General features: G+C 41.4%; 1 protein-coding gene across 1 annotated transcript; it reads left to right on the top strand.

The window, feature by feature from the left end:
- The first annotated feature begins 10,631 nt into the window (after positions 1-10,631).
- Positions 10,632-14,448, top strand: LOC115202787 (olfactory receptor 1361-like). The gene is made up of 6 exons (XM_029766818.1): positions 10,632-10,778; positions 11,168-11,220; positions 11,665-11,886; positions 12,059-12,175; positions 12,304-12,498; positions 14,064-14,448. Exons 1-6 carry the CDS (start codon positions 10,632-10,634, stop codon positions 14,320-14,322), a joined length of 993 nt encoding a protein of 330 aa, XP_029622678.1. The 3' UTR covers positions 14,323-14,448.
- Positions 14,449-25,163: the final 10,715 nt, after the last annotated feature.

Raw genomic sequence — 25,163 nt, 5'->3', positions numbered from 1 at the left:
CTTCTTACATCAGCTGATATATCAAAGTGCTGTACAGAAACCCAGCCTAAAACCCCAAACAGCAAGCAATGCAGGTGTAGAAGCACGGTGGCTAGGAAAAACTCCCTAGAAAGTCCAAAACCTAGGAAGAAACCTAGAGAGGAACCAGTCTATGAGGGGTGGCCAGTCCTCTTCTGGCTGTGCCGGGTGGAGATTATAACAACACATGGCCTAGATGTCCAAATGTTCATAAATGACCAGCATGGTCAAATAATAATAATCATAGTAGTTGTCGAGGGTGCAACAAGTCAGTAACACAAGAGTAAGTGTCAGTTGGCTTTTTCATAGCCGATCTTTGAGAGTATCTCTACCGCTCCTGCTGTCTCTAGAGAGCTGAAAACAGCAGGTCTGGGACAGGTAGCACGTCCGGTGAACAGGTCAGGGTTCCATAGCTGCAGGCAGAACAGTTGGAACTGGAGCAGCAGCACAGCCAGGTGAACTGGGGACAGCAAGGAGTCATCAAGCCAGGTAGTCCTGAGGCATGGTCCTAGGACTCAGGTCCTCCGAGAGAGAGAAAGAAAGAAAGAGAGAATTAGAGAGAGCATATTTAAATTCACACAGGACACCGGAAAAGACAAGAGAAATACTCCAGATGTGACAGACTGAGCCTAGCCCCTCGACACATAAACTACTGCAGCATAAATACTGGATGCTGAGACAGGAGGGGTCAGGAGACACTGTGGCCCCATCCGATGAAACCCCCGGAAAGGGCCAAACAGGTAGGATATAACCCCACCCACTTTGCCAAAGCACAGCCTCCACACCACTGGAGGGATATCTCCAACCACCAACATACCATCCCGGGACAAGGCCGAGTATAGCCCACAAAGATCTCCGCCACGGCACAGCCCAAGGGGGGGCGCCAACCCAGACAGGAAGACCACGTCAGTGACTCAACCCACTCAAGTGACGCACCCCTCCCAGGGACGGCATGGAAGAACACCAGCAAGCCAGTGACTCAGCCCCCGTAATAGGGGTAGAGGCAGAGAATCCAAGTGGAAAGAGGGGAAACCGGCCAGGCAGAGACAGGAAGGGTGGTTCGTTGCTCCAGCCTTTCCGTTCACCTTCACACCCCTGGGCCAGAATACACTTAATCATAGGACCTACTGAAGAGATATGTCTTCAACAAAGACTTAAAGGTTGAGACTGAGTCTGCGTCTCTCACATGGTTAGGCAGACTATTCCATAAAAATTGAGCTCTATAGGAGAAAGCCCTGCCTCCAGCTGTTTGCTTAGAAATTCTAGGAACAATTAGGAGGCCCGCATCTTGTGACCGTAGCGTACGTGTAGGTATGTACTGCAGGACCAAATCGGAAAGATAGGTAGGAGCAAGCCCATGTAATGCTTTGTAGGTTAGCAGTAAAACCTTGAAATCAGCCCTTGCCTTAACAGGAAGCCAGTGTAGGGAGGCTAGCACTGGAGTAATATGATCACATTTTTTGGTTTTAGTCAGGATTCTAGCAGCCGTATTTAGCACTAACTGAAGTATATTTAGTTCTTTATCTGGGTAGCCGGAAAGTAGAGCATTGCAGTAGTCCAACCTAGAAGTAACAAAGGCATGGATACATTTTTCTGCGTCATTTTTGGACAGAAAGTTTCTGATTTTTGCAATGTTACGTAGATGGAAAAAAGCTGTCCTTGAAACAGTCTTGATATGTTCTTCAAAAGAGAGATCAGGTTCCAGAGTAACGCCGAGGTCCTTCACAGTTTATTTGATACGACTGTACAAACATCCAGATTAATTGTCAGATTCAACAGAAGATCTTTTTGTTTCTTGGGACCTAGAACAAGCATCTCTGTTTTTCCGAGTTTAAGAGTAGAAAGTTTGCAGCCATCCACTTTCTTATGTCTGAGACACAGGCTTCTAGCGAGGGCAATTTTGGGGCTTCACCATGTTTCATTGAAATGTACAGCTGTGTGTCATCCGCATAGCAGTGAAATGTAACATTATGTTTTCGAATGACATCTCCAAGAGGTAAAAAATATAGTGAAAACAATAGTGGTCCTAGAACGGAACCTTGAGGAACACCGAAATTTACAGTTGTCAGAGGACAAACCATTCACAGAGACAAACTTATATCTTTCCGACAGATAAGACCTAAACCAGGCCAGAACTTGTCCATGTAGACCAATTTGGGTTTCCAATCTCTCCAAAAGAATGTGGTGATCGATGGTATCAAAAGCAGCACTAAGATCTAGGAGCAAGAGGACAGACGCAGAGCCTCGGTCTGACGTCATTAAAAGGTCATTTACCACCTTCACAAGTGCAGTCTCAGTGCTATGAAGGGGTCTAAAACCAGACTGAAGCGTTTCGTATACATTGTTTGTCTTCAGGAAGACAGTGAGTTGCTGCGCAACAACTTTTTCTAAAATTTTTGAGAGGAATGGAAGATTCGATATAGGCCGATGAGCTTTTTTTATAATTTCTGGTTCAAGATTTGGCTTTTTCAAGAGAGGCTTTATTACTGCCACTTTTAGTGAGTTTGGTACACATCCGGTGGATAGAGAGCCATTTATTATGTTCAACATAGGAGGGCCAAGCACAGAAAGCAGCTCTTTCAGTAGTTTAGTTGGAATAGGGTCCAGTATGCAGCTTGAAGGTTTAGAGGCCAGGATTATTTTCATCATTGTGTCAAGAGATATAGTACTAAAACACTTTAGTATCTCCCTTGATCCTAGGTCCTGGCAGGGTTGTGCAGACTCAGGACAACGGAGCTTTGGAGGAATACGCAGATTTAAAGAGGAGTCCGTAATTTGCTTTCTAATGATCATGATCTTACATAGTTGAATGTGCTGACAACAAAATCACACAAAAATAATCAATAGAAATCCAATTTATCAACCCATGGAGGTCTGGATTTGGAGTCACACTCAAAATTAAAGTGGAAAACCACACTACAGGCTGATCCAACTTTGATGCAATGTCCTTAAAACAAGTGCAAATGAGGCTCAGTAGTGTGTGTGGCCTCCACGTGCTTCCTAGGGCTTCCACTACATATCAACAGTCTTTAGAAAGAGTTTAAGGCTGGTTTTTGGAAAAATGAGCCAGAAATTGTAGTTTTTATAGGTGGCTCCCATTTTGGCTGTAGTCTTTCCAAGCGCGTGAATGAGAGCGCGCTCTTTGGTATTTTTCTCTGGTAATGTCACGTCCTGACCATAGAAAGCTGTTATTTTCTATGGTAGAGTAGGTCAGGGCGTGACAGGAGGGTTTTCTAGTCTAGTTTTCTATGTTGTTATGCTCTAGTTTTGTATTTCTATGTTGGGTTATGTTTGGGATGATCTTCAATTAGAGGCAGCTGGTCCTCGTTGTCCGTAATTGGAGATCATACTTAAGTAGGGGTTTTTCCCACCTGGGTTTGTGGGAGATTTGTCTTTGAGTTAGTGTATGTTTCACCTCTGCGTCATGGTTTGTTGTTTTGTTATTCAGTTATTTATATGTATTGCATCGTTTCACAGTGAAAATAAAATGTGGATCGACACACGCGCTGCACTTTGGTCCGCTCCTTCCTACGACAACCGTGACTGGTAAAGACAATAACGATTCTCCGTCTTAAATTTTATTGTTTATTTACGTATTAGGGTACCTAAGGTTTGATTATAAACATTGTTTGACTTATTTGGAAAAGTTTATTAGTAACGTTTGGGATTCATTTTGTATGCATTTTGATGGAAGGAAACTGGGTAGATTATTGACTGAAGCGCGCCAGCTAAACTGAGTTTTTATGGATATAAAGGACATTATCGAACAAAATGACCATTTGTGATGTAACTGGGACCTTTTGGAGTGCCAACAGAAGAAGATATAATCAAAGGTAAGGCATTTATTATATCGCTATTTCTGACTTTCGTGTCGCACCTTCCTGGTTGAAAAATGTTTTTCATGGTTTTGTATGCGGGTCGCTGTCCTCAGATAATCGCAAGGTGTGCTTTCGCCATAAAGCCTTTTTGAAATTTGACACAGCGGCTGAATAAACAAGAAGTTAATCTTTATTTTGATGTATTACACTTGTGATTTTATGAAAGTTAAATATTTATAATTCTCTTGTTTGAATTTCGCGCTCTGCAATTTCACCGGATGTTGGCCAGGTGGGACGCTACCGTCCCACCTGCCCATAAGAAGTTAAAGGATCCTTTTACAAAATCCATGTAAAGTTACAGACAAAAAGAAATATAAAATATGGGTAATATTTATATGAGAGAAGAGCACTACGTCACTGTGCATTGTTGTTAATGAAATGGCTATATTTATTTTATTTGAAGCTTAGTGACAATAAAAACAAGCCATTGTAAGTGTGATAGCGTCATCAGTGTCACTGCAATCTGTAAGACATTACAGTACTGATAATACCTGATTGTTGTGTGTGTGAACATGGTTCCATGTTTACCGAACATATACAAAGACACGTTTCATGGGAACTTTGCAAGAACATTTCTATGTATCAGTTGTCAGCACAAAGAAACGTTTTTCTTCCCATTACACCTTGTTACTGTTGCCATGCACATGAAGGCCCTGGTCCATTCATAGCACCTTGGTTTTTTGACAAGGTTTGATATACTCACACACAGTGCTTTTAAGATGTGTTTTCAACTTATAACTTACATCATTTGACTATTCTCTCGTCATTGATTTGATTTACTTATTTAAACAATTTAAATTCGAGCATTTTAACTACTTTGCAGATATGAATCAAACAGACAATCATAATATCAGTAAACAATATATAAATTCCCAGTTTAAACTTCAAAACGAACCTTCATATGAGGTTTTAACAGTAGGTTATATTTGACTCAAAATTCCATGACAGAGTAATGTGGCTAATAGGCTAGCTTATCTATTTATTTAGCAAGCTAAATACACAAGGGCTAATGTTAGCTAGGGAGGATGTCATGTCCGTGAACGAGTGGGTGAGTGACCGACTTTATCCCCCCATATCGTTTTTCGGTGGCTACAGCTACAGATGCAGGTGTCATTTGGTTAACTAGCAAGAAATGTGAATCACTTTGCTAGCTAGCTATTCTAGTCATGTTATCAACAGTTAGCATATCTCTAGTTGTCAATCAAATGGATTTAGCATTGATCAAATGAGCAGGCAGGCAAGTTCCCATTCAGTTGTCAAAACGTTGGTTGGGACAAGCATGCATTGGCAGGCAAGCTGCAGAGGGCGAGCAGGCTACTACTCCCCATCATTTATCATTCATCAGTGGTATGTTGACAGCCAACTAGCTGAAGAAGTTTGAGAGTGTTTATCTATTGAGCTCACCTAACTCTGGATAACATTAACCTGTTATGGATAGGGGGCAGTATTTTCACGGCTGGATAAAAAACGTACCCGATTTAATCTGATTATTACTCCTGCCCAGAAACTAAAATATGCATATAATTATGAATGACGTAATTCAAAGTCCTGGCTGAAACACACGAGCGCTTTTGCTAAGTGGTCTATCAGCGGACAAAGGGATTCATGCTCGTGCACGATACCACACCATGATTTTATTCTATCTTCTCTGAACGGATTCAACGACTCCCGGTCGGAATATTATCGCTTTTTTACAATTTTAAACAGCGGTTGACATGCTTCGAAGTACGGTAATGAAATATTTAGAAATCTTTTGTCACGAAATGCGCCATGCGCATGACCCTTATTTACCATTGGGATAGTGTCTTGAACGCACGAACAAAACGCCGCTGTTGGAACATAACTATGGATTATTTTGGACTAAACCAACATTTGTTATTGAAGTAGAAGTCCTGGGTGTGCATTCTGACGAAGAATAGCAAAGGTAATCAAACTTTTCTAATAGTAAATCGGAGTTTGGTAAAGGCTAAACTTGCTGGGTGTCTAAATAGCTAGCCCTGTGATGCCGGGCTATCTACTGAGAATATTGTAAAATGTGCTTTCACCGAAAAGCTATTTTAAAATCGGACATATCGAGTGCATAGAGGAGTTGTGTATCTATAATTCTTAAAATAATTATGTTTTTTTGTGAACGTTTATCGTGAGTAATTTAGTAAATTCACCGGAGGTTTGCGGGGGGTATGCTAGTTCTGAACGTCACATGCTAATGTAAAAAAGCTGTTTTTTGATATAAATATGAACTTGATTGAACAAAACATGCATGCATTGTATAACATAATGTCCTAGGGTTGTCATCTGATGAAGATCATCAAAGGTTAGTGCTGCATTTATCTGTGGTTTTGTTTTTGTGACATTATATGCTAGCTTGAAAAATGGGTGTCTGATTATTTCTGGCTGGGTACTCTGCTGACATAATCTAATGTTTTGCTTTCGCTGTAAAGCCTTTTTGAAATCGGACAGTGTGGTTAGATTAACGAGAGTCTTGTCTTTAAAATGGTGTAAAATAGTCATATATTTGAAAAATGGAAGTTTTCGGATTTTAGAGGAGTTTGTATTTCGCGCCACGCCCATCATTGGATATTGGAACATGTGTTCCGCTAGCGGAACGTCTAGATTGATGTACATAGACAACTGAGGGAGAGAGAGCCTACCTCTTGGTTGTTTGATATTGGACAGTAAAGTTCCCAAATGTAAAAAGAGAAATTAATTTTAATTAGCTCAGATAAGTGTGGTGTAACTGCTGCCATATTATAACATTAACCTCTACCTCTGAAGGTAAACAATTTACTTACGTTCAGTAATCTTGCTCTGATTTGTCATCCTGAGGGTCCCAGAGATTTAATGTAGCATAGTTTTGTTTAGTAAAATCAATTTTTATATTCAAATGTAGGAATTGGGTTCTATGTTCTGAATCTTTGCACACAAACTGCTGCCATCTGGTGGCCTAAACTCCTATGTGACTTTATGGCCTTTCTCTTGCATTTCAAAGATCATGGAACATAAAAATGCATGTTTTTTTGTATTGTTTATCTTTTACCAGATCTAATGTGTTTCATTCTCCTACATTAATTTCAAATTTCCACAAAATTCAAAGCTTTTCCTTTCAAATGGTGTCAAGAATATGCATATCCTTGCTTCAGGTCCTGAGCTACAGGCAGTTAGATTGAGGTATGTCATTTTAGGTGAAAATTGAAAAAAAGGGTCCAATCTTTTTAACATATGTGATAGTAGGGTGACTCCCCTAGCGTGTCGCGTACCCAGGCCACCAGCACCAATGATCGCTCTGACCACTGTCCGTATAAGGCATATCTCTAGGGCATGTGGTTATTAGGCCAGTACATTTAGGTCCTGTCCAGAAGAATCCCTAACCCCTCCTCACTAGGCACTCTGAAACAACTTGATAGGTGGAAGTAAAAGGGTGAATGCACATTGAATAAATCCCAACTCTGTTAAAAGTACACTCAAGAAAATATTTTATTGATCATAGATATTCGGGAGGATCATTAAAACAGGTTCATATTCCCCACCAACATTTGCTGAAATAAGTCATTTAAAAGACACATCTGAGCTATATTTTTTGCAGGTACATGGTGACAGTTGAATAAGTTGAGAAAAAAGATGAACCCCAAATTAAAAACACTCAAAAAGCTCTGACGAAGGCCTTGCCGATACATAAAGCTTAATAAAGAGCAGTGATACTAGTAAGAGCAGTGTGGGGTGTCATGACGTTGGCCTGTGGGTAAGGTTTATGACCCCCCCATAAATACCTTTCTCCCTTCCCCTCTCTTTCTGACCCTACTGAAGGACTGTTGAATAGCCTGTGTTAAATATAGAGAGTCAGGGAACATCAAACAAATGGGGAAAAGGAACCATATTTTGGTAATAAAACCAGTTGGAAATATGCTTTGGAACGTAATGAGTATGGATGTCAGTTCGGTTGTCATCTGAGACATTATGACTGATGACAGGACGACATAAACTGTACCTGGGAAAGTATACACCCTCTAGTTATCAGAGTAACATGGAATTGTTATGCAATTGAAATGTTTGATATTGAAATTGTTTGTTAGGAGATTAAATGTAATTTTAGCTTCCAAATGAGAGAATTGGGTTTTCATAGGGAAAGTGCCCTGCTTGATCAGTGGCCCGCCCCTGTGAAGAGACAGGGGTTATAAACGATGAAACACATCCTTCCCCCTCTCCACTATATAAGCCTTTGACGAAAAGATAACCATTGTTCCACTACGTGAGGTCTGCAGCCTCTGCGTTATAAGGACACACATGTCAAGTACAGAACTAAGCGTGAGCTTTGGTGGCGAATGGTATGAACTTTGAGCTTATTCACTACAGAAGTGATACTTCCTAGCCGTTGAGTTAGCAGCGGCCGCTGTAGATGTGGACTAGGAAAGGACGGACGACGGATCCAGTCTAACAACCACAGACGAAGATACCACCACGTATCCACTTTACCACCGTTGACATTCTTCCGAGGATAGGAAGATCTGTTGGCCAACCCGGCCAGCATCTACGACCAATCTACCGAAGCGCAGTTCAGAGTAAATATTTATTGCATTTTCCTTTTCCAAATGGGCGGTAATTTAGAATGCATAAGATAATGTATTTACGATAGCATAGCTGCTGTTTCTTTGTTCCTAAGTCTTCCCGCTCTTTCATTTAAGCCAACCCCCTTCCTATGTGTAACAAATGTCGGCTCCGTCCACCAGGGACGTTTTCTATATGACATCATTTGTATTCTGTGTATATGTAATTCTGTGTGATTAGTTTAGGTATTTAGTAAATAAATAATTAAACCCAATTTTGTATTGCTGATTCAACTTGTTAGCCAAGAATTTACAACTTTCATTATGAGACTGAAAATAAGATGATTAAGAGGACGGCTATCGATGTAATATTTTACAAAGTATTTTAAGAGTTTATTCGGAAGATAACGGCTCTATAAACATTCTTCCGTGGTGCCCCGACTTTCTAGTTAATTACATTTACATGATTAGCTTAATCAGGTAATATAAATTACAGAGAAAGGATTTTATAGAATAACATGTCATATTACTTAATCCGGCATAGCCAAAGACACGACAGGGGGTTTCTTCTTCTTTCTGAAATAAGTAAAGAAAATCAATAATGAGAGAATAGTCCAAATAATTGATACCATAAACAGATATGGTGGCGTAGCAGGAAGGTCAGAGTAACGTAAACTAAGAGATTGTGAGGACATGTTGAATAATAATGACTGATTAACTAAACATGCACAATGTAATCATGTGTGTCATATGTAATCTGAAAACACTATCTTAAAAGCACTGTGTGGGTATCCCTAACTTTGTCAACAGAACTTTGGCTCAGCAACAGCAACAAGACGTGATGTGTAATGTTATTTTCAACAAAAACAATACGAACGTTTTTTGAAAAGAACTCATGATACTTTTCTAGAATATTCATATCATGTTCTGGGTAAGTTCTACTTGACATTAAGGGATTGGTCTCTTGAAAAAAATCCTTGCACATCACGGGAACATTCCTATGAAAATGTTACTTAATTACATAATGAGACTCTTAAGGGAACGTTCTCTAAAATTGTGGGAACGTTTGTTGTTAGCTGGGTTTGGCCTGTTGCTTACACATGAGTTGCTCTCTCTCTCCTTCTCTCATCTGCAGAGAACGTTTTTAAGCTATGTGGACAAGCCGGTCCTCATAAGTTCTCATTAGACTGACTGTGTACTCAGTAGGAGACTCATGTGTTGACAGATAGATAGAGGTCTAGTTATCATCCTCTATGATACTACAGATAGAGGTCTAGTTATCATCCTCTATGATACTACAGATAAATAGAGATCTATTAATCATCCTGGAGTAAAATGTATAGAGTAAAAAGTAAAAAAAATTCTTAAGGAATGTAGTAAAAGTAAAGTCCTCTCTCTTTCCTCTTTCTCTCTGCTTTCTCTCTGCTTTCTCCTATTTTCCTCTCTGCTTCCTCCTCTTTCTCTCTCCTCCTTCCTCTCTCTTTCCTCCTCGTTCTCTCTCCTCCTTGCTCTCTCTTCGCAGCCTGTGTGGTTGGTAGTTCCAGAAGGGCATTGAGATGTGTCCTATGACAATCATACAACAACAGCAAGGGTATTCATCTCTGACACGTCTACTTCACTCAATCTAGGCATGTCATACACAAGTACGGTGGCCCACAGGGGACACCCTACTATAGATTCACCATGAGACTGCCGGTATAACAGTGGAGGTGGACTCAGAGCCAGCACCACAAATTGGTCTTCAGTCCAACACACATCACCAGTTGGATCCAGTCTGTGATAAGACCAGGTAAGACTTAGTTTCTGCAGTATGTAGTTGTACCATGTTAGACTATACAGTATGTGGGACCAACAGGTAAGTGTTATTCTAATGGAGGGAACGTGAAACCAATATCAGCTTTACAGTGCTATTCCTTGGATTATTCATTAGAATTGTTTAACTGTATCCGAGGTAAAAGTCAAATGGATTCTATTTTACACTTTGTTGTCAGTTAAAAGAATTGTATTCTTAGTGTTTTTAATGTAATTGCGTAAAAAAATAGACAATTGAACTTGGATATTTACCTTTGAACTGATGATGTTTCACGCATTACAATGTCTCAACAGGTGAATTAAAAAACAGTGATGTATTTATTTTATATTTCCACAGATTATTTTGAGCCAGGAGGAATCACTGATAACACCACCAGTCAGGATGAGTTACCTGACCTCTGACCCTAACCAGACAGAGAACATTGACACCTTTATCCGACCCCCTTACTTTTTCATCAGTGGTTTCATCGACATCCCCCACATGGAGTACTATTATGTCTTCCTCTGTTTCGTTTTTATCATCTCCCTGGTTAGTCCATAGCTCTGGTCTACGCTGTTACAAACTAACTCTGGTCCATGCTGTTACTAACTAGCTGTGGTCCAGGCTGTTACAAACTAGCTGTGATCCAGGCTGTTACAAACTAGCTCTGGTCCAGGTCATTAAGTATCGCCATCGTCAGCTAGTTGATCCACTTGATAAGCTAGAAAAGGGTTCACTTTCCTATCGAAAGCACACTTATATGTTTTTTGAAATTAAGAACCTGATATGGTGTAGTATCCTTTCAGCTGGGGGGCCTATAGCGCCACCCATTGTCAACGAGTGACAAATGAAGAGTGAAAAATGAGCTTACCTGTATTTACATTTTGGGTCATGGTATCTCGTGTGTGTGTGTGTGTGTGTGTGTGTATTGGGTCTAGGTGGGCAACATCTTCGTCATGATGGTTATCTACATGGACAGCAGTCTCCACAGGTAATCAGTCCTCTTTTATCTCAGTGGTAATAATACAGCATAATTCTACCTTCATTGGACTATATTTTTGCAGTCCCAGAACCCAACCAGATGAACCACAACACACACAACACAAGCTGAAGCATCACAGGGGCACTGACTGCTAGTTAACTCCTTTTAGATTCCCCCCATCAGCTCTGGATTTCAACTGTATTCCTGGTTACCGGCCTGCCTCTCAATAAGGCATCTGAATGAAAACCACCATTAGGTCCAGCTGGATGGTCTATAGTTGATAACTTACACATTACAGATGACAGTGGACAGATATTTAGGATCTGCACTTTTTGTCTACTTCTTCACTGATGGATTGTATTTACCTTCTCTGTAATTGTCTATGTCCTGTGTCTAGTGCACAAACAAAGATTTTTCCATGGAGATAATCAAGTCACGATCTTAACCTTACAGCCCCAAGTACATTGCTGTGTTCAACCTGGCCTTCGTAGACGTGTGTGGGAGCACTGCCCTGGTCCCCAAGCTCCTGGATACGTTCCTGTTCAGCAGACAGCTCATCTCCTACAACCAGTGCCTCGCTAGCCTCTTCTTCATCTTCCTCTTCCTCAACATGCAGTCCTTCAACCTCACCATCCTCTCCTACGACAGACTGGTGGCCATCTGCTGCCCACTCAGGTTTGAGATAGTACATCAAATCAAATAATTCAATAAAATACAATTCAAAAGGCCTTCATAATTGCCCCTTGTGTGATAATAATATATCTGCTTTCACTGACAATTCAACCTGATATATTAATACACTGCATCTAAAATCCTTGTTAACAGCTTCTTTCCACTGTCCATATAGGTACCATATGATGGTGACTCACAGGTCCATGTTCCAGCTGACGGGTGCTGCCTGGGGGTTTGCTGTGTTCCTGGTGTTGCTGGCTGTGTCCCTCATCACCCGACTCTCCTTCTGTCGGTAGGTGGCTGAGGAGGTGAACCTGTTGCTGAAAGGTTACCGGTTTGAATCACGGGCCGGGTGCTGGAAAAATAAATTAGCAGGTGATCACTGTAATATATGGACAATGAAGATTTATTGTATTGTAGGTCTCTGGTGATCAACAGCTACTTCTGTGACCACGGTCCCCTGTTCCGTCTGGCGGCCCCCTGTTCCGATGTGGTCCCTAACAGAGTGATGGCATATCTCATCTCTATAGTCCTCTTTTCCCCTATGGTCTTCATCATATCATCATACATCTGTATCACACACGCCCTGTTCACCATCACACTGCCCCAGGACAGGTGAGAAGTCATACTGATCAGAGTCAGAGATTTAGACAGATATTTTGTTTATATACCTAAACATATAGCTCTGATACTGATTGTTGTGCTGTCTCAGATATGCACTATAGAACCAAAAGTATGTGGACACCTGCTCGTCAGACATCTCATTGCAAAATTATGGGCATTAATATGGAGTTGGTCCCCTCTTTGCTGCCACCACTCGTTTGGGAGTGCTTTCCACTAGATGTTGGAACATTGCTGCGGGGACTTGCTTCCATTCAGCCACAGTAGCTTTAGTCATGTCGGACTCTAATGTTGGGCGATTAGGCCTGGCTTGCAGTTGGTGTTTCAATTCCTCCTAAAGGTGCTCTGTGCAAGCAAGTCAAGTTCTTCCACACTGATTTTGACAAACCATTTCTGTATGGACCTCGCTTTGTGCACTGGGGTATTGTTGCTGAAACAGGAAAGGGCCTTCTCCAAACTGTTGTCACAAAGTTGGAAGCACAGAATCCAGAATGTCATTGTATGCTGTAGCGTTAACATTTCCCTTCACTGGAACTAAGAGGCCTATCACGAACCATGAAAAACAGCCCCAGACCATTATTCGTCCTTCACCAAACTTTACAGTTGCCACTTGGCATTGGGGTAGATAGTGTACTCCTGGCATCTGCCAAACCAAGATTTGTCCGTCGGACTGCCAGATGGTGACATGTGATTCATCACTCCAGAGAACGTGTTTCCACTGCTCCAGAGTCCAATGTCTGCGAATTTTACAGCACTCCAGGAGACACTTGGCATTGCGCACAGTGATTTTAGGCTTGTTTGCACTTGATCAGCCATGGAAACCCAATTCATGAAGCTCCCGAAGAACAGTTAATTGCTTCCAGAGGCAGATTGAAACTAAGTAGTGAGGACAGAAGATTTTTACACACTACACACTTCAGCACTCAGCGGTCCCGTTCTGTGAGCTTGTATTGCCTACCACTTTTTGGCTGAGCCGTTGTTGCTCCTAGACATTTCCAATTACCAATAACAACACCTACAGTTGACCGGGGCAGCTCTAGCAGGGCAGAAATTTTACGAACTGACTTGTTGGAAGGAAGCATCCTATGACAGTGCCACATTGAAAGTCACTGATCTCTTCATTAAGGCCGTTCTATCGCCAATGCTTGTGTATGGAGATTGTATAAAATCGAGCACACAGCCATGCAATTTTATACACCTGGGTGTGGCTGAAATAGCCAAATCCACTAATTTGAAGGGGAATCCACATACCTTTGTATATATAGTCTATGTTGTTATAGTGATAAATGCTGGAAATACTGAGAATCCCATTGAACTGGATAGATAATCACTTTCTGTACTGACACTTTTGTCCTTTTCTCTCTGTCTGTCTCTCTCTCTTTGTCTCTCTGTCTCTGTGTTTCTCTCTGTTTCTCTTTGTCTCTGTCTCTCTCTCTCTCTCTCTCACTTTCACTCTCTCTACTCCTCTCTCCCTCCCTCACTTTCCCTCTCTCTACTTCTCTCCCTCTTTCTCCCTCTCTAATTTTCTCTCTCCCTCTCTCTCTTTCTCCCTCTCTCAGAGTCAGAGCCTTGAAGACATGTACCTCACACCTGATACTCGTAGCCATATTCTACCTGCCTATTAATTTCACATACTTCCTTTACTCAATCATACCAACCAACGCCCGGATCATCAACCTCTCTCTGACCTCGGTGCTGCCGCCTATGCTCAACCCCATCATATATGTTCTGAAGACAGAGGAGTTTAAGGAATCGGCCAAGAAGCTGCTTGGTAAAAGAGGAGCACAGAGAGCTGTGGTGCCGAACCAATCAACATGAAGTGTTACTATTTATTTATATCTCTATTTGACTTGTTTTCAAACGATATGCTGTGTAAGATATACTGTATCTGCCATAGTGAATAATTGTTGTTTCAACTAAATAAAAAAGTATGTTTTTCTTAAATTAAACATTTATATTATTGTCTATACGCCTTTAAAGCCATACAGAAAATGTCATAATAAAAAGGCTGGAGAAAACTCTAATACAAATCAAATCTATTTATAAAGTCCCTTCTACATCTCAATTTCACAAAGTGCTTAGCAAGCAGAAGGAGAAGCAGTACATTAGAACCAGTAAAAACACCCTAGAAGGAAAAACACCCTAGAAGGAAAAAGACCCTAGAGAGTAACCAGGCTCGACTGGGAACCCCGTGGTAGTTGTTTGGGGGATGCATTCTACTATAATATCTCTTACAGTATTAGGGTTGACCTGTGTGACCTGTTGACACCCAGGTGAGTGTTTGGCCCAGGTGAGTGTCCATCCCTGTTGGCTAGAGAAGCTACCATATAGATACCTGTATGTCAGCCAACCCCTGCATGATGACTTCACCATAGACATCCTATAACCAGGGCTTGAATTCAGGGGGTATGTGGGGTTATGCCCTACCCTCGTTAAAGAAAAGGGCAAAAACATACCTCTTGTTAGCTTAAGATTGTGAAGGTGAAAACATTTACCTGATTATATTAAGCGATATATGACAATGATCTTGGACTTCAAATCAAGTAGTCAAGTTAATTCAACAGTCAAAGCATCCTCATTACACCTGACTTGAGATTTGTATTTTATTTTAATTCCATCTTGGTCATAGACCTAAGCCTCCCAGGATTCCAATGACCAATTAACAGCTGCTTTTACAAAGGAAAACTACCCAGAGGAGCATGCCCACGGACCCCCCTAGATTCCTGGACCATGGCTTACGAGCAGTCAGTCCTAATCTCTTACAGTGCTACATTCAAAACGCCAGTGATATTTCTACATCAACGGTTTCCATCAAATACTATCATGTGTTTTGGTGTCTGGCCTATGCTGTGATGATCATGGCTAACTCCATCATGGCTGTTATCTACCTGGCCAGGAACCTCCACACGACCAAGTACGTTGTTAGCTCCAGTAACACAAGTATTCTAATGTCACATAACTCTTTGCATAAATGCGGTATAATTTCTTAACAAACGGCCTGGATATACTGTTTTAGCAATAGCGCTGGTCCTATGAATCTGTTCACTTTCAACAGTTTTCTTACCGACGTTGTTATAACCTCTGTTATCTTCAACTTAGGGACGTCGTAGTTTTCACCCTGACATACCTGTGTGTCTCATCCCTAAGCTCATATTTATTTTATTATAAAAAAATATTTCACCTTTATTTAACCAGGTAGGCTTGTTGAGAACAAGTTCTCATTTACAACTGCGACCTGGCAAAGATTAAGCAAAGCAGTTTGACACATACAACAACACAGAGTTACACATGGAATAAACAAACATACAGTCAATAATACAGTAGAAAAATAATATATACAGTGTGTGCAAATGAGGTAAGATAAGGGAGGTAAGGCAATAAATAGGCCATGGTGGCGAAGTAATTACAATATACCAACTAAACACTGGAGTGATGTGCAAAAGATGAATGTGCGAGTAGAGATACGGGGTGCAACGTAACAAGATAAATAAATACAGCATGGGGATGAGGTAGTTAGATGGGCTATTTACAGATGGGCTATGTACAGGTGCAGTTATCTGTGAGTCTCCAGCTTCAGTGATTTTTGCAGTTCGTTCCAGTCATTGGCAGCAGAGATCTGGAAGGAAAGGCGGCCAAAGGAGGAATTTGCTTTGGGGGTGACCAGTGAAATATACCTGCTGTAGCGCGTGCTAAGGGTGGGTGCTGCTATGGTGACCAGTGAGCTGAGATAAGGCGGGGCTTTACCTAGGAAAGACCTGGAGCCAGTGGGTTTGGAGACAAGTGTGAAGCGAGGGCCAGCCAATGAGAGCGTACAGATCACAGCGGTGGGTTGTATATGGGGCTTTGGTGACAAAACGGATGGCACTGTGATAGACTGCATCCAGTTTGTTGAGTAGAGTGTTGGAGGCTATTTTGTAAATGACATCACCGAAATCGAGGATCTGTAGGATTGTCAGTATTACGAGGGTATGTTTGGCAGCATGTGTGAAGGATGCTTTGTTGCGAAATAGGATGCCGATTCTAGATTTAATTTTGGATTGGAGATGTGAGTCTGGAAGGAGAGTTTACAGTCTAACAGACACCTAGGTATTTGTAGTTGTCCACTTATTCAAATCAGAACCGTCCAGAGTAGTGACGCTGGACGCGCGGGCAGGTGCAGGCAGCGATTGGTTGAAGAGCATGTAGTTAGTTTTACTTGCATTTAAGAGCAGTTGGAGGCCACAGAAGGAGAGTTGTATGGCATTGAAGCTCGTCTGGAGGTTAGTTAACACAGTGTCCAAAGAAGGGCCAGAAGTATACAGAATGGTGTCGTCTGTGTAGAGGTGGATCAGAGAAACACCAGCAGCAAGAGCAACATCATTGATGTATACAGAGAAGACAGTCGGCCCAAGAATTGAACCCTGTGGCACCCCCATAGAGACTGCCAGAGGTCTGGACACAGGCCCTCCGATTTGACACGCTGAACTCTATCAGAGAAGTAGTTGGTGAACCATTCGAGGCAGTCATTTGAGAAACCAACGCTATTGAGTCTGTCAATAAGAATGTGGTGATTGACAGAGTTGAAAGCCTTGGCCAGGTCGATGAATACAACTGCACAGTATTGTCTCTTATCGATGGCGGTTATGATATCATTTAGGACCTTGAGCACCCATGACCAGCTCGGAAACCAGATTGCATAGCGGAGAAGGTACGGTGGGATTCGAAATGGTCGGTAATCTGTTTGTTAAAATATCTTTGGGCTAGGGGGCACTATTTTCACGTCCGGATGAAATGCGTGCCCAAAATAAACTGCCTGTTACTCAGGCCCAGAAGCTAGGATATGCATATAATTGGTAGATGTGGATAGAAAACACTCTAGTTTCTAAAACTGTTAAAATGATGTGTGTGAGTATAGCAGAAATTTTTTGGCAGGCGAAACCCCGAGGACAAACCATCCAGGAAAAACAAATTGAGGTCACTGTGTTTTCAATTCGGTTTCTATGGAAAACTATATTTATGAAGAACCTGGTTGCAGTTCCTATGGCTTCCACTAGATGTCAACAGTCTTTATAAAATGGTTGATGTTTTTCTTTTGAGAAATTAAGAAGTACGTCTGTTCTTTCTAAGTATCAAGCCAAGTGGACTCTAGTTTGTTGCGCACAACCTGGAGCGCGCTTCATGTTGTTTTTATCCGCTATTGAACACAATATATTCCGTCTTAAATTGTATCGATTATATATGTTTTAGGATACTTAAGGTTGGATTAGGAACGTTGTTTTAAATTTTTTACCAAGTTTACAGGTAACTTATTAGATACCTTGTAGTGATTTTGGGCGAGTTGGAACCGGTGTATTTCTGAATCAAACGCGCCAAAAAAATTGACATTTTGGGGATATAAAGAAGGAATTTATCGAACCAGAAGCCATGGATTATAGGCAACATTTGCACTGAGCTAAAAGGTAGAGCTGCCGCTTTCAAGGAGCGGGACTCTAACCCGGAAGCTTATAAGAAATCCTGCTATGCCCTCCAACGAACCATCAAACAGGCAAAGCATCAATACAAGACCAAGATCGAATTGTACTACACCGGCTTTGATTCTCGTCCAATATGGCAGAGCTTGCAAACTATTACAGACTAAAAAGGGAAGCACCGCCGAGAGCTGCCCCGTGACATGAACCTATCAGACAAGCTAAATAACTTCTCGCTTGAAGGCAAGTAACACTGAAACATTCATGAGAGCATCAGCTGTTCCGGACGACTGTGTGATCATACTCTCTATGACCTCCTCGCTACCGCAGGTGGTAAGGGTAGGTAACGACACATCCGCCACGCTGATCCTCAACATGGGGGCCCCTCGGGGGTGGTGCTCAGCCCCTGCCTTTAATCCCTGTTCAATCATGACTGCACGGCCTGGCACGACCTCTCCAACTGCACGGCCTGGCACATGACTGCACGGCCTGGCACAACCTCTCCCTCAACGTGATCAAGACAAAAGAGATGATTGTGGACTAGAGGAAAAGGACTAAGCATGCACCCATTCTCATCGACGAGGCTGTAATGAAGCAGGTTGAGACCTTCGAGCTCCTTGGCATCCACATCACCAACAAACTAACATAGTCCAAGCACACCAAGACAGTCGTGAAGAGGGCACGATAAAACCTATTCCCCCTCAGGAGACTGAAAAGATTTGGCATGGGTCCTCAGATCCTCAAAAGGTTTTACAGCTGCACCATTGAGAGCATCCTGACGGGTTGCATCACTGCCTGGTATGGCAACTGCTCGGCATCCGACCGCAAGGCACTACAGAGGGTAGTGCGTACAGCCCAATACATCACCGGGGCCAATCTTCCTGCCATCCAGGACCTCTATACCAGGCTGTGTTCGAGGAAGGCCCTAAAAATTGTCAAAGACTCCAGCCATCCTAGTGATAAACTGTTCTCTCTGCTACCGCACGGTAAGCGGTAGCGGAGCGCCAAGTCTAGGTCCAAGAAGCTTCTAAACAGCTTCTACCCCCAAGCCATAAAACTCCTGAATAGCTAATCAAATGGCTACCCAGACTATTTGTATTGCCCTCCACCTACCTCTCTTCAACGCTGCTGCTACTCTCTGTTAATATCTATGCATAGCCACTTTAATAACTCTAACTATATCTACATGTACATATTACCTCAATTACCTCAACACCGGTGCCCTCACACAATGATTCTGTACCTGTAACCCCTGTATATAGCCCCGCTAATGTTATTTACTTCTGCTCTTTAATTATTTGTTTTTCTTATCTCTTACTTTTTTATGTTTTTATTTTCTTAAAACCTGTTTGGGGTAGGGGGCAGTATTGAGAATTTTGGAAAAAATATGTTCCCATTTTTAACTGCCTCCTACACCAACTCAGAAGCTAGAATATGCATATTATTGTTCAGGTTTGGATAGAAAACACTCTGAATTTTCTAAAACTGTTTGAATGGTGTCTGTGAGTATAACAGAACTCCTATGGCAGGCAAAAACCTGACAAGGTTTCAAGCAGGAAGTACCCTGTCTGACAAGGAGTCGTGCGTCTTGCATCTTTTTATTGAAAAGTAAGGATCTTAGCTGTAACGTGACAATTCCCAGGGCTCCAATAGGCTCTCAGAGCCCGCGAAAACCCTGAAGGTTTACGAGGGAGCCTCAGGTTGAAACATATTATCGCCTTTTGTAAGTGGATGCTGAGAGGACCTTTGAATGATGCGCGTGCATGAGTCGCTTCTGAGGAGAAATTTTATTCGGCTGTTTAGGCTCAATGCATACTCCCGGTCGGAATATTATCACTAATCTACGAGTTGAATGGCATAAAAATTGGTTTTAAACAGCGGTTGACATGCTTCGAAGTACGGTAATGGAATATTTAGACATTTTTGACAAGCCAACGCGCCATGCGCGGGACCGTGAAAAAGCATTCTAGAACTCACGAACAAAACGTCGCTGTTTGGATATAACGATGGATTATTTGGGACCAAACCAACATTTGTTATTGAAGTAGAAGTCCTGGCAGTGTATTCTGATGAAGAACAAGCAAGGTAAGAACATTTTTCTTATAGGAAATGTGATTTTGATGAAGGCTAATCTTGCCGGGTGTCTAAATAGCTAGCCCTGTAATGCCGGGCTATGTACTTAGATTATTGCAAAATGTGCTTCATCCGAAAAGCTATTTTAAAATCGGACATATCGAGTGCATAGAGGGGTAATGTATCTATAATTCTTAAAATAATTGTTATGCTTTTTGTGAACGTTTATCGTGAGTAATTTAGCAAACTGTTAGTAAATTCCCCGGAAGTTTGCGGTGGTTATGCTTTTTCTGAACGTCACATGCTAATGTAAAAAGCTGGTTTTTGATATAAATATGAACTTGATTGAACAGACATGCATGTATTGTATAACACAATGTCCTAGGTGTGTCATCTGATGAAGATCATCAAAGGTTAGTGCTGCATTTAGCTGTGGTTTGGGTTTATGTGACATGATATGCTAGCTTGAAAAATGGGTGTCAGATTTTTTCTGGCTGGGCACTCTACTGACATAATCTAATGTTTTGCTTTCGTTGTAAAGCCTTTTTGAAATCGGACAGTGGGGTTAGATTAACGAGATTCTTGTCTTTAAATAGCTGTGAAATAGTCATATGTTTGAGAAATTGAAGTTATAGTATTTCTAACGATTCAAAAATCGCGCCACTGGAATTCCAGTAGCTGTTACGTAGGTGGGACGAAATCGTCCCACATACCCCAGAGAGGTTAAGCTGCATTATTGGTTAAAGGCTTGTAAGTAAGCATTTCACTGTAAGATCTACACCTGTTGTATTTGGCGCATGTGACAAGTACAATTTGATTTGATAACTATCAGGTGTAACAGTTTCATGTAGAATAAACCATTCTTCATGTAATACTGTAGAAGCAATGTTTAATGTAGAATAAACCATCTTTCACATAATACTGTAGAAGCAGTGTTCTGCTAATATAACAATGTACAAATATTCTACCTTCCTGTATGGTGCCCTGTATAAGACAGGAGTTCCCTGAGATGTTTGAAGAACACACAGCCTCCTCCCTCTATTGATGAACCATTGGATTCAATAATAACAAAGACGATAAAAAGTAATAGATGTGTCTTGAATCAATTTAATACTGAGGGAAATGTCCCTCCCAGTTCAGACATCAGAGGACTCCATTTCAAAAGCATCTCTTCAGTCCTCCATCTGTTGACATTTGGAACAACACAAATAAATAATCATAACGTTTAAAACTATGTAAATATAAATATATATACAAAAATAAGACTCATAAATATCAAAAAGAAGTAACAAAGACAAATAGAAACAAATTGTAGAATATAAATACAAAATGTTAAAGAGTATCGAATTATTACACTATTACCCTATTGCTAACAAAAAACACAAATAAAACTAAATTGCACAAATCCTATATCACATAAATACACAAATAGATTACACACTTATAAAGAAGATTATTACACTATTGCACTTCAAACACAAAACTCACAAACTAAATTACACACCTAATTGCATTAGTCCTGTACAAAGTTTGAGGTGCTCTATTTGACAGATTCCCCTGCTCCCCCCCTACCTCGGGCTTCCAGTGACCTGAGGTCAACTTACCCCGCCCAATCCCCATCTCATACTTCTGAGTGGGGGACCTTCCCAGGCAGTAGCCTGCTTAGCTCACAAACTGGAATCAGGACGCCCACTCCGACAAGTTTAATTGATCCACAGTCCCACACGGTGACATGATATCATTGACGTGACGTGCAAATGAGCGGTAGACAACCGATCGAGCAAATGTCACCATTCAGAAAATTATTTGTATAAATTATTTGTAAGAACATATCAGGAGCTGTTCCAGAAGGCTCAGGCAGTGGTCAGACGACAGTCCCACTTCAGAGTAATGAGTGAGTGATGCCAACCAGTTTAATACATGTAATAATGATATATATATATATATATATATATATATATATATATATATATATATATATATATATATATATACTAAAAAAAAATTGCTTGTGCATCCCATGCTGCCCCCCGTCAAGATGCCGCCCTGGGTGGATGCCCTTGTCGCCTATGCCTAAATCAGCCCCTGGATACGTGCCAGCATGGCACTGACTGGTTGGCATCACTCACTCATTACTCTGAAGTGGGAGTGTCGTCTGACCACTGCCTGAGCCTTCTGGAACAGCTCCTGATATGTTCTTAATGACCTGGATGTCCTTCTGTTTCACTTCCCTTATGTTCTCATTGACCTGGACTGAGATGACCAGTGGCTTTTCACACTAGTGAATAAAAGGGGGGGAGAAGAGACAGCCTTGTCTAGTCCTACATTTCCAGTAGTTTATTTTCAAGTGCTTTGCAGTAGACAGCATGCAAGGTAGGAACAAAAGTGCTGACTTGCATTGACCTTGTTCTTTAGCCATTTGACCCTAAAACGTCATAACTCTCCCCAGCCTAAGCTGTCTACCTGTAAACACCCTTCTCAGGTGTATCAACATTATAATTGGCTCTCTGATGACTCCCTATTTGTTCACTCTGTACAGAGTGACATCAGATCCTATGAGAAGATTGATATCACAGTGTTGAACATATTACAAACCCACTAACTGTTGGGTTTTTTAGGGACAATGTAGAGAGATGGATAACAGTCTTTTGGCAAGATCCAGCAAATGTACAATTAGCAGTAATATTTCATTAGCTTGCCTAAACCCATAGCTTTGGCTTGTTGCTTACACGAGTCTCTCTCTCTGTCCCTCCCTCTCTCTCCTAATGAGTGAACAGTAACAAGCTGTATGTTGGCAGAGCAGTATTCCCACCAGGTGTAGTGTCCCTGTAACTCTCCTCAGACTCAGGCTCAACAAACAGGTGGTCATCAGAGACCTAATTAGAGTGTTGGTAGACCTGGGAGGCTGAGTCATCACCTCGCCTGTTTACAGGTAACCATGCAGGTGAGGATGGAACTGTTGTTAGCTATATCATGCTTCAGATGAAGTGGGGGCCTATGTCTTTAGGCCACGATGTTACGCCCAAATGTACAGTTGAAGTCGGAAGTTTACATACACTTAGGTTGGCTTCATTAAAACTCGTTTTTCAACCACTCCACACATTTCATGTTAACAAACTATAGTTTTGGCAAGTCGGTTAGGACATCTACTTTGTGCATGACACAAGTCATTTTTCCAACAATTGTTTACGGACAGATTATTTCACTTATAATTCACTGTATCACAATTCCAGTTGGTCAGAAGTTAACATACACTAATTTGACTGTGCCTTTAAACAGTTTGGAAAATTCCAGAAAATGATGTCATGGCTTTAGAAGCTTCTGATAGGCTAATTGACATAATTTGAGCCAATTGGAGGTGTACCTGTGGATGTATTTCAAGGCCTACCTTCAAACTCAGTGCCTCTTTGCTTGACATCATGGGAAAATCAAAAGAAATCAGCCAAGACCTCAGGTAAAAAATTGTAGACCTCCACAAGTCTATTTCATCCTTGGGAGCAATTTCGAAACGCCTGAAGGTACCATGTTCATCTGTAAAAACAATAGTACGCAAGTATAAACACTGTGGGACCATGCAGTCGTCATACTGCTCAGGAAAGAGATGCGTTCTGTCTCCTGGAGATGAACGTACATTGGTGCGAAAATTGCAAACCAATCCCAGAACAACAGCACAGTAAAACGACCTTGTGAAGATGCTGGAGGAAACAGGAACAAAAGTCTCTATATCCACAGTAAAACAAGTCCTATATCGACATAACCTGATAGGCCGCTCAGCAAGGAAGAAGCCTCTGCTCCAAAACCGACATAAAAAAGCCAGACTGGTTTGCAACTGCACATGGGAACAAAGATTGTACTTTTTGGAGAAATGTCCTCTGGTCTGATGAAACAAAAATACAACTGTTTGGCCATAATGACCATCGTTATGTTTGGAGGAAAAAGGGGGAGGCTTGCAAGCCGAAGAACACCATCACAACCATGAAGCACGGGGGTGGCAGCATCATGTTGTGGGGGTGCTTTGCTGCAGGAGTGACTGGTGCATGTCACAAAATAGATGGCATTATGAGGAAGGAAAATTATGTGGATATATTGAAGCAACATCTCAAGACAAAAGTCAAGAAGTTAAAGCTCGGTCAAAAATGGGTCTTCCAAATAGAAAATTTGTGGGCAGAACTGAAAAAGCATGTGCGAGCAAGGAGGCCTACAAACCTGACTCAGTTACACCACCTCTGTCTGGTGGAATTAGACAAAATTCACCCAACTTATTGTAGGAAGCTTGTGGAAGGCTACCCAAAACGTTTGACCCAAGTTAAATAATTTAAAGGCAATGCTACCAAATACTAATTGAGCGTATGTAAACTTCTGCCCCACTGGGAATGTGATGAAAGAAAAAAAACTGAAATAAATCATTCTCTTTACTATTCGTCTAACATTTCACTCTTAATAAATCCTGTTTGGGATAGGGGGCAGTATTTTCACGTCCGGATAAAAAACTTACCCGATTTAATCTGGTTACTACTCCTGCCCAGAAACGAGAATATGCATATAATTAGTAGATTTGGATAGAAAACACTCTAAAGTTTCTAAAACTGTTTGAATGGTGTCTGTGAGTATAACAGAACTCATATGGCAGGCCAAAACCTGAGAAGATTCCATACAGGAAGTGCCCTGTCTGACAATTTGTTCTCCTTCTGTGGCATCTCTATCGAAAATACAGCATCTGTGTTGTAACATGACATTTTCTAAGGCTTCCAATGGCTCTCAGAAAGCGGCCGAAAGTGTAATGGGGTGTCTGCAGTCTCTGGGCAAAAAACAGCAGGAGTTTTTGTGAGTGGTCAGGCTGGGAACAGTGACACTGGAGATGCATGTCCATGAGACGACTCAATTTTTTTCTTTCAGCCTTTGAATGAATACAACGTTGCCCGGTTGGAATATTATCGCTATTTTACGGGAAAAATAGCATAAAAATTGATTTTAAACAGCGTTTGACATGCTTCGAAGTACGTTAATGGAATATTTTGACCTTTTTTGTCACAAAATGCGCTCGTGCGTCACCCTTCAGATTGTGACCTAAACGCACGAACAAAACGGAGCTATTTGGATATAACTATGGATTATTTCGAACCAAAACAACATTTGTTG

Source organism: Salmo trutta, chromosome 12 (genome assembly GCF_901001165.1).
Source record: "Salmo trutta chromosome 12, fSalTru1.1, whole genome shotgun sequence".
NCBI lineage: Eukaryota > Metazoa > Chordata > Actinopteri > Salmoniformes > Salmonidae > Salmo > Salmo trutta.
The sequence above is the reverse complement of the archived record's forward strand: the minus strand, read 5'-3'. Positions and strand labels throughout refer to the sequence as shown.

Coding starts and splice junctions, on each gene's coding strand:
- LOC115202787 (XM_029766818.1), top strand. CDS start 10,632: ATGAGTTACCTGACCTCTGACCCTAACCAGACAGAGAACATTGACACC. Junction 12,176..12,303: donor ACCCGACTCTCCTTCTGTCG/GTAGGTGGCTGA, acceptor ATTGTATTGTAG/GTCTCTGGTGATCAACAGCT. Junction 12,499..14,063: donor ATCACACTGCCCCAGGACAG/GTGAGAAGTCAT, acceptor TCCCTCTCTCAG/AGTCAGAGCCTTGAAGACAT.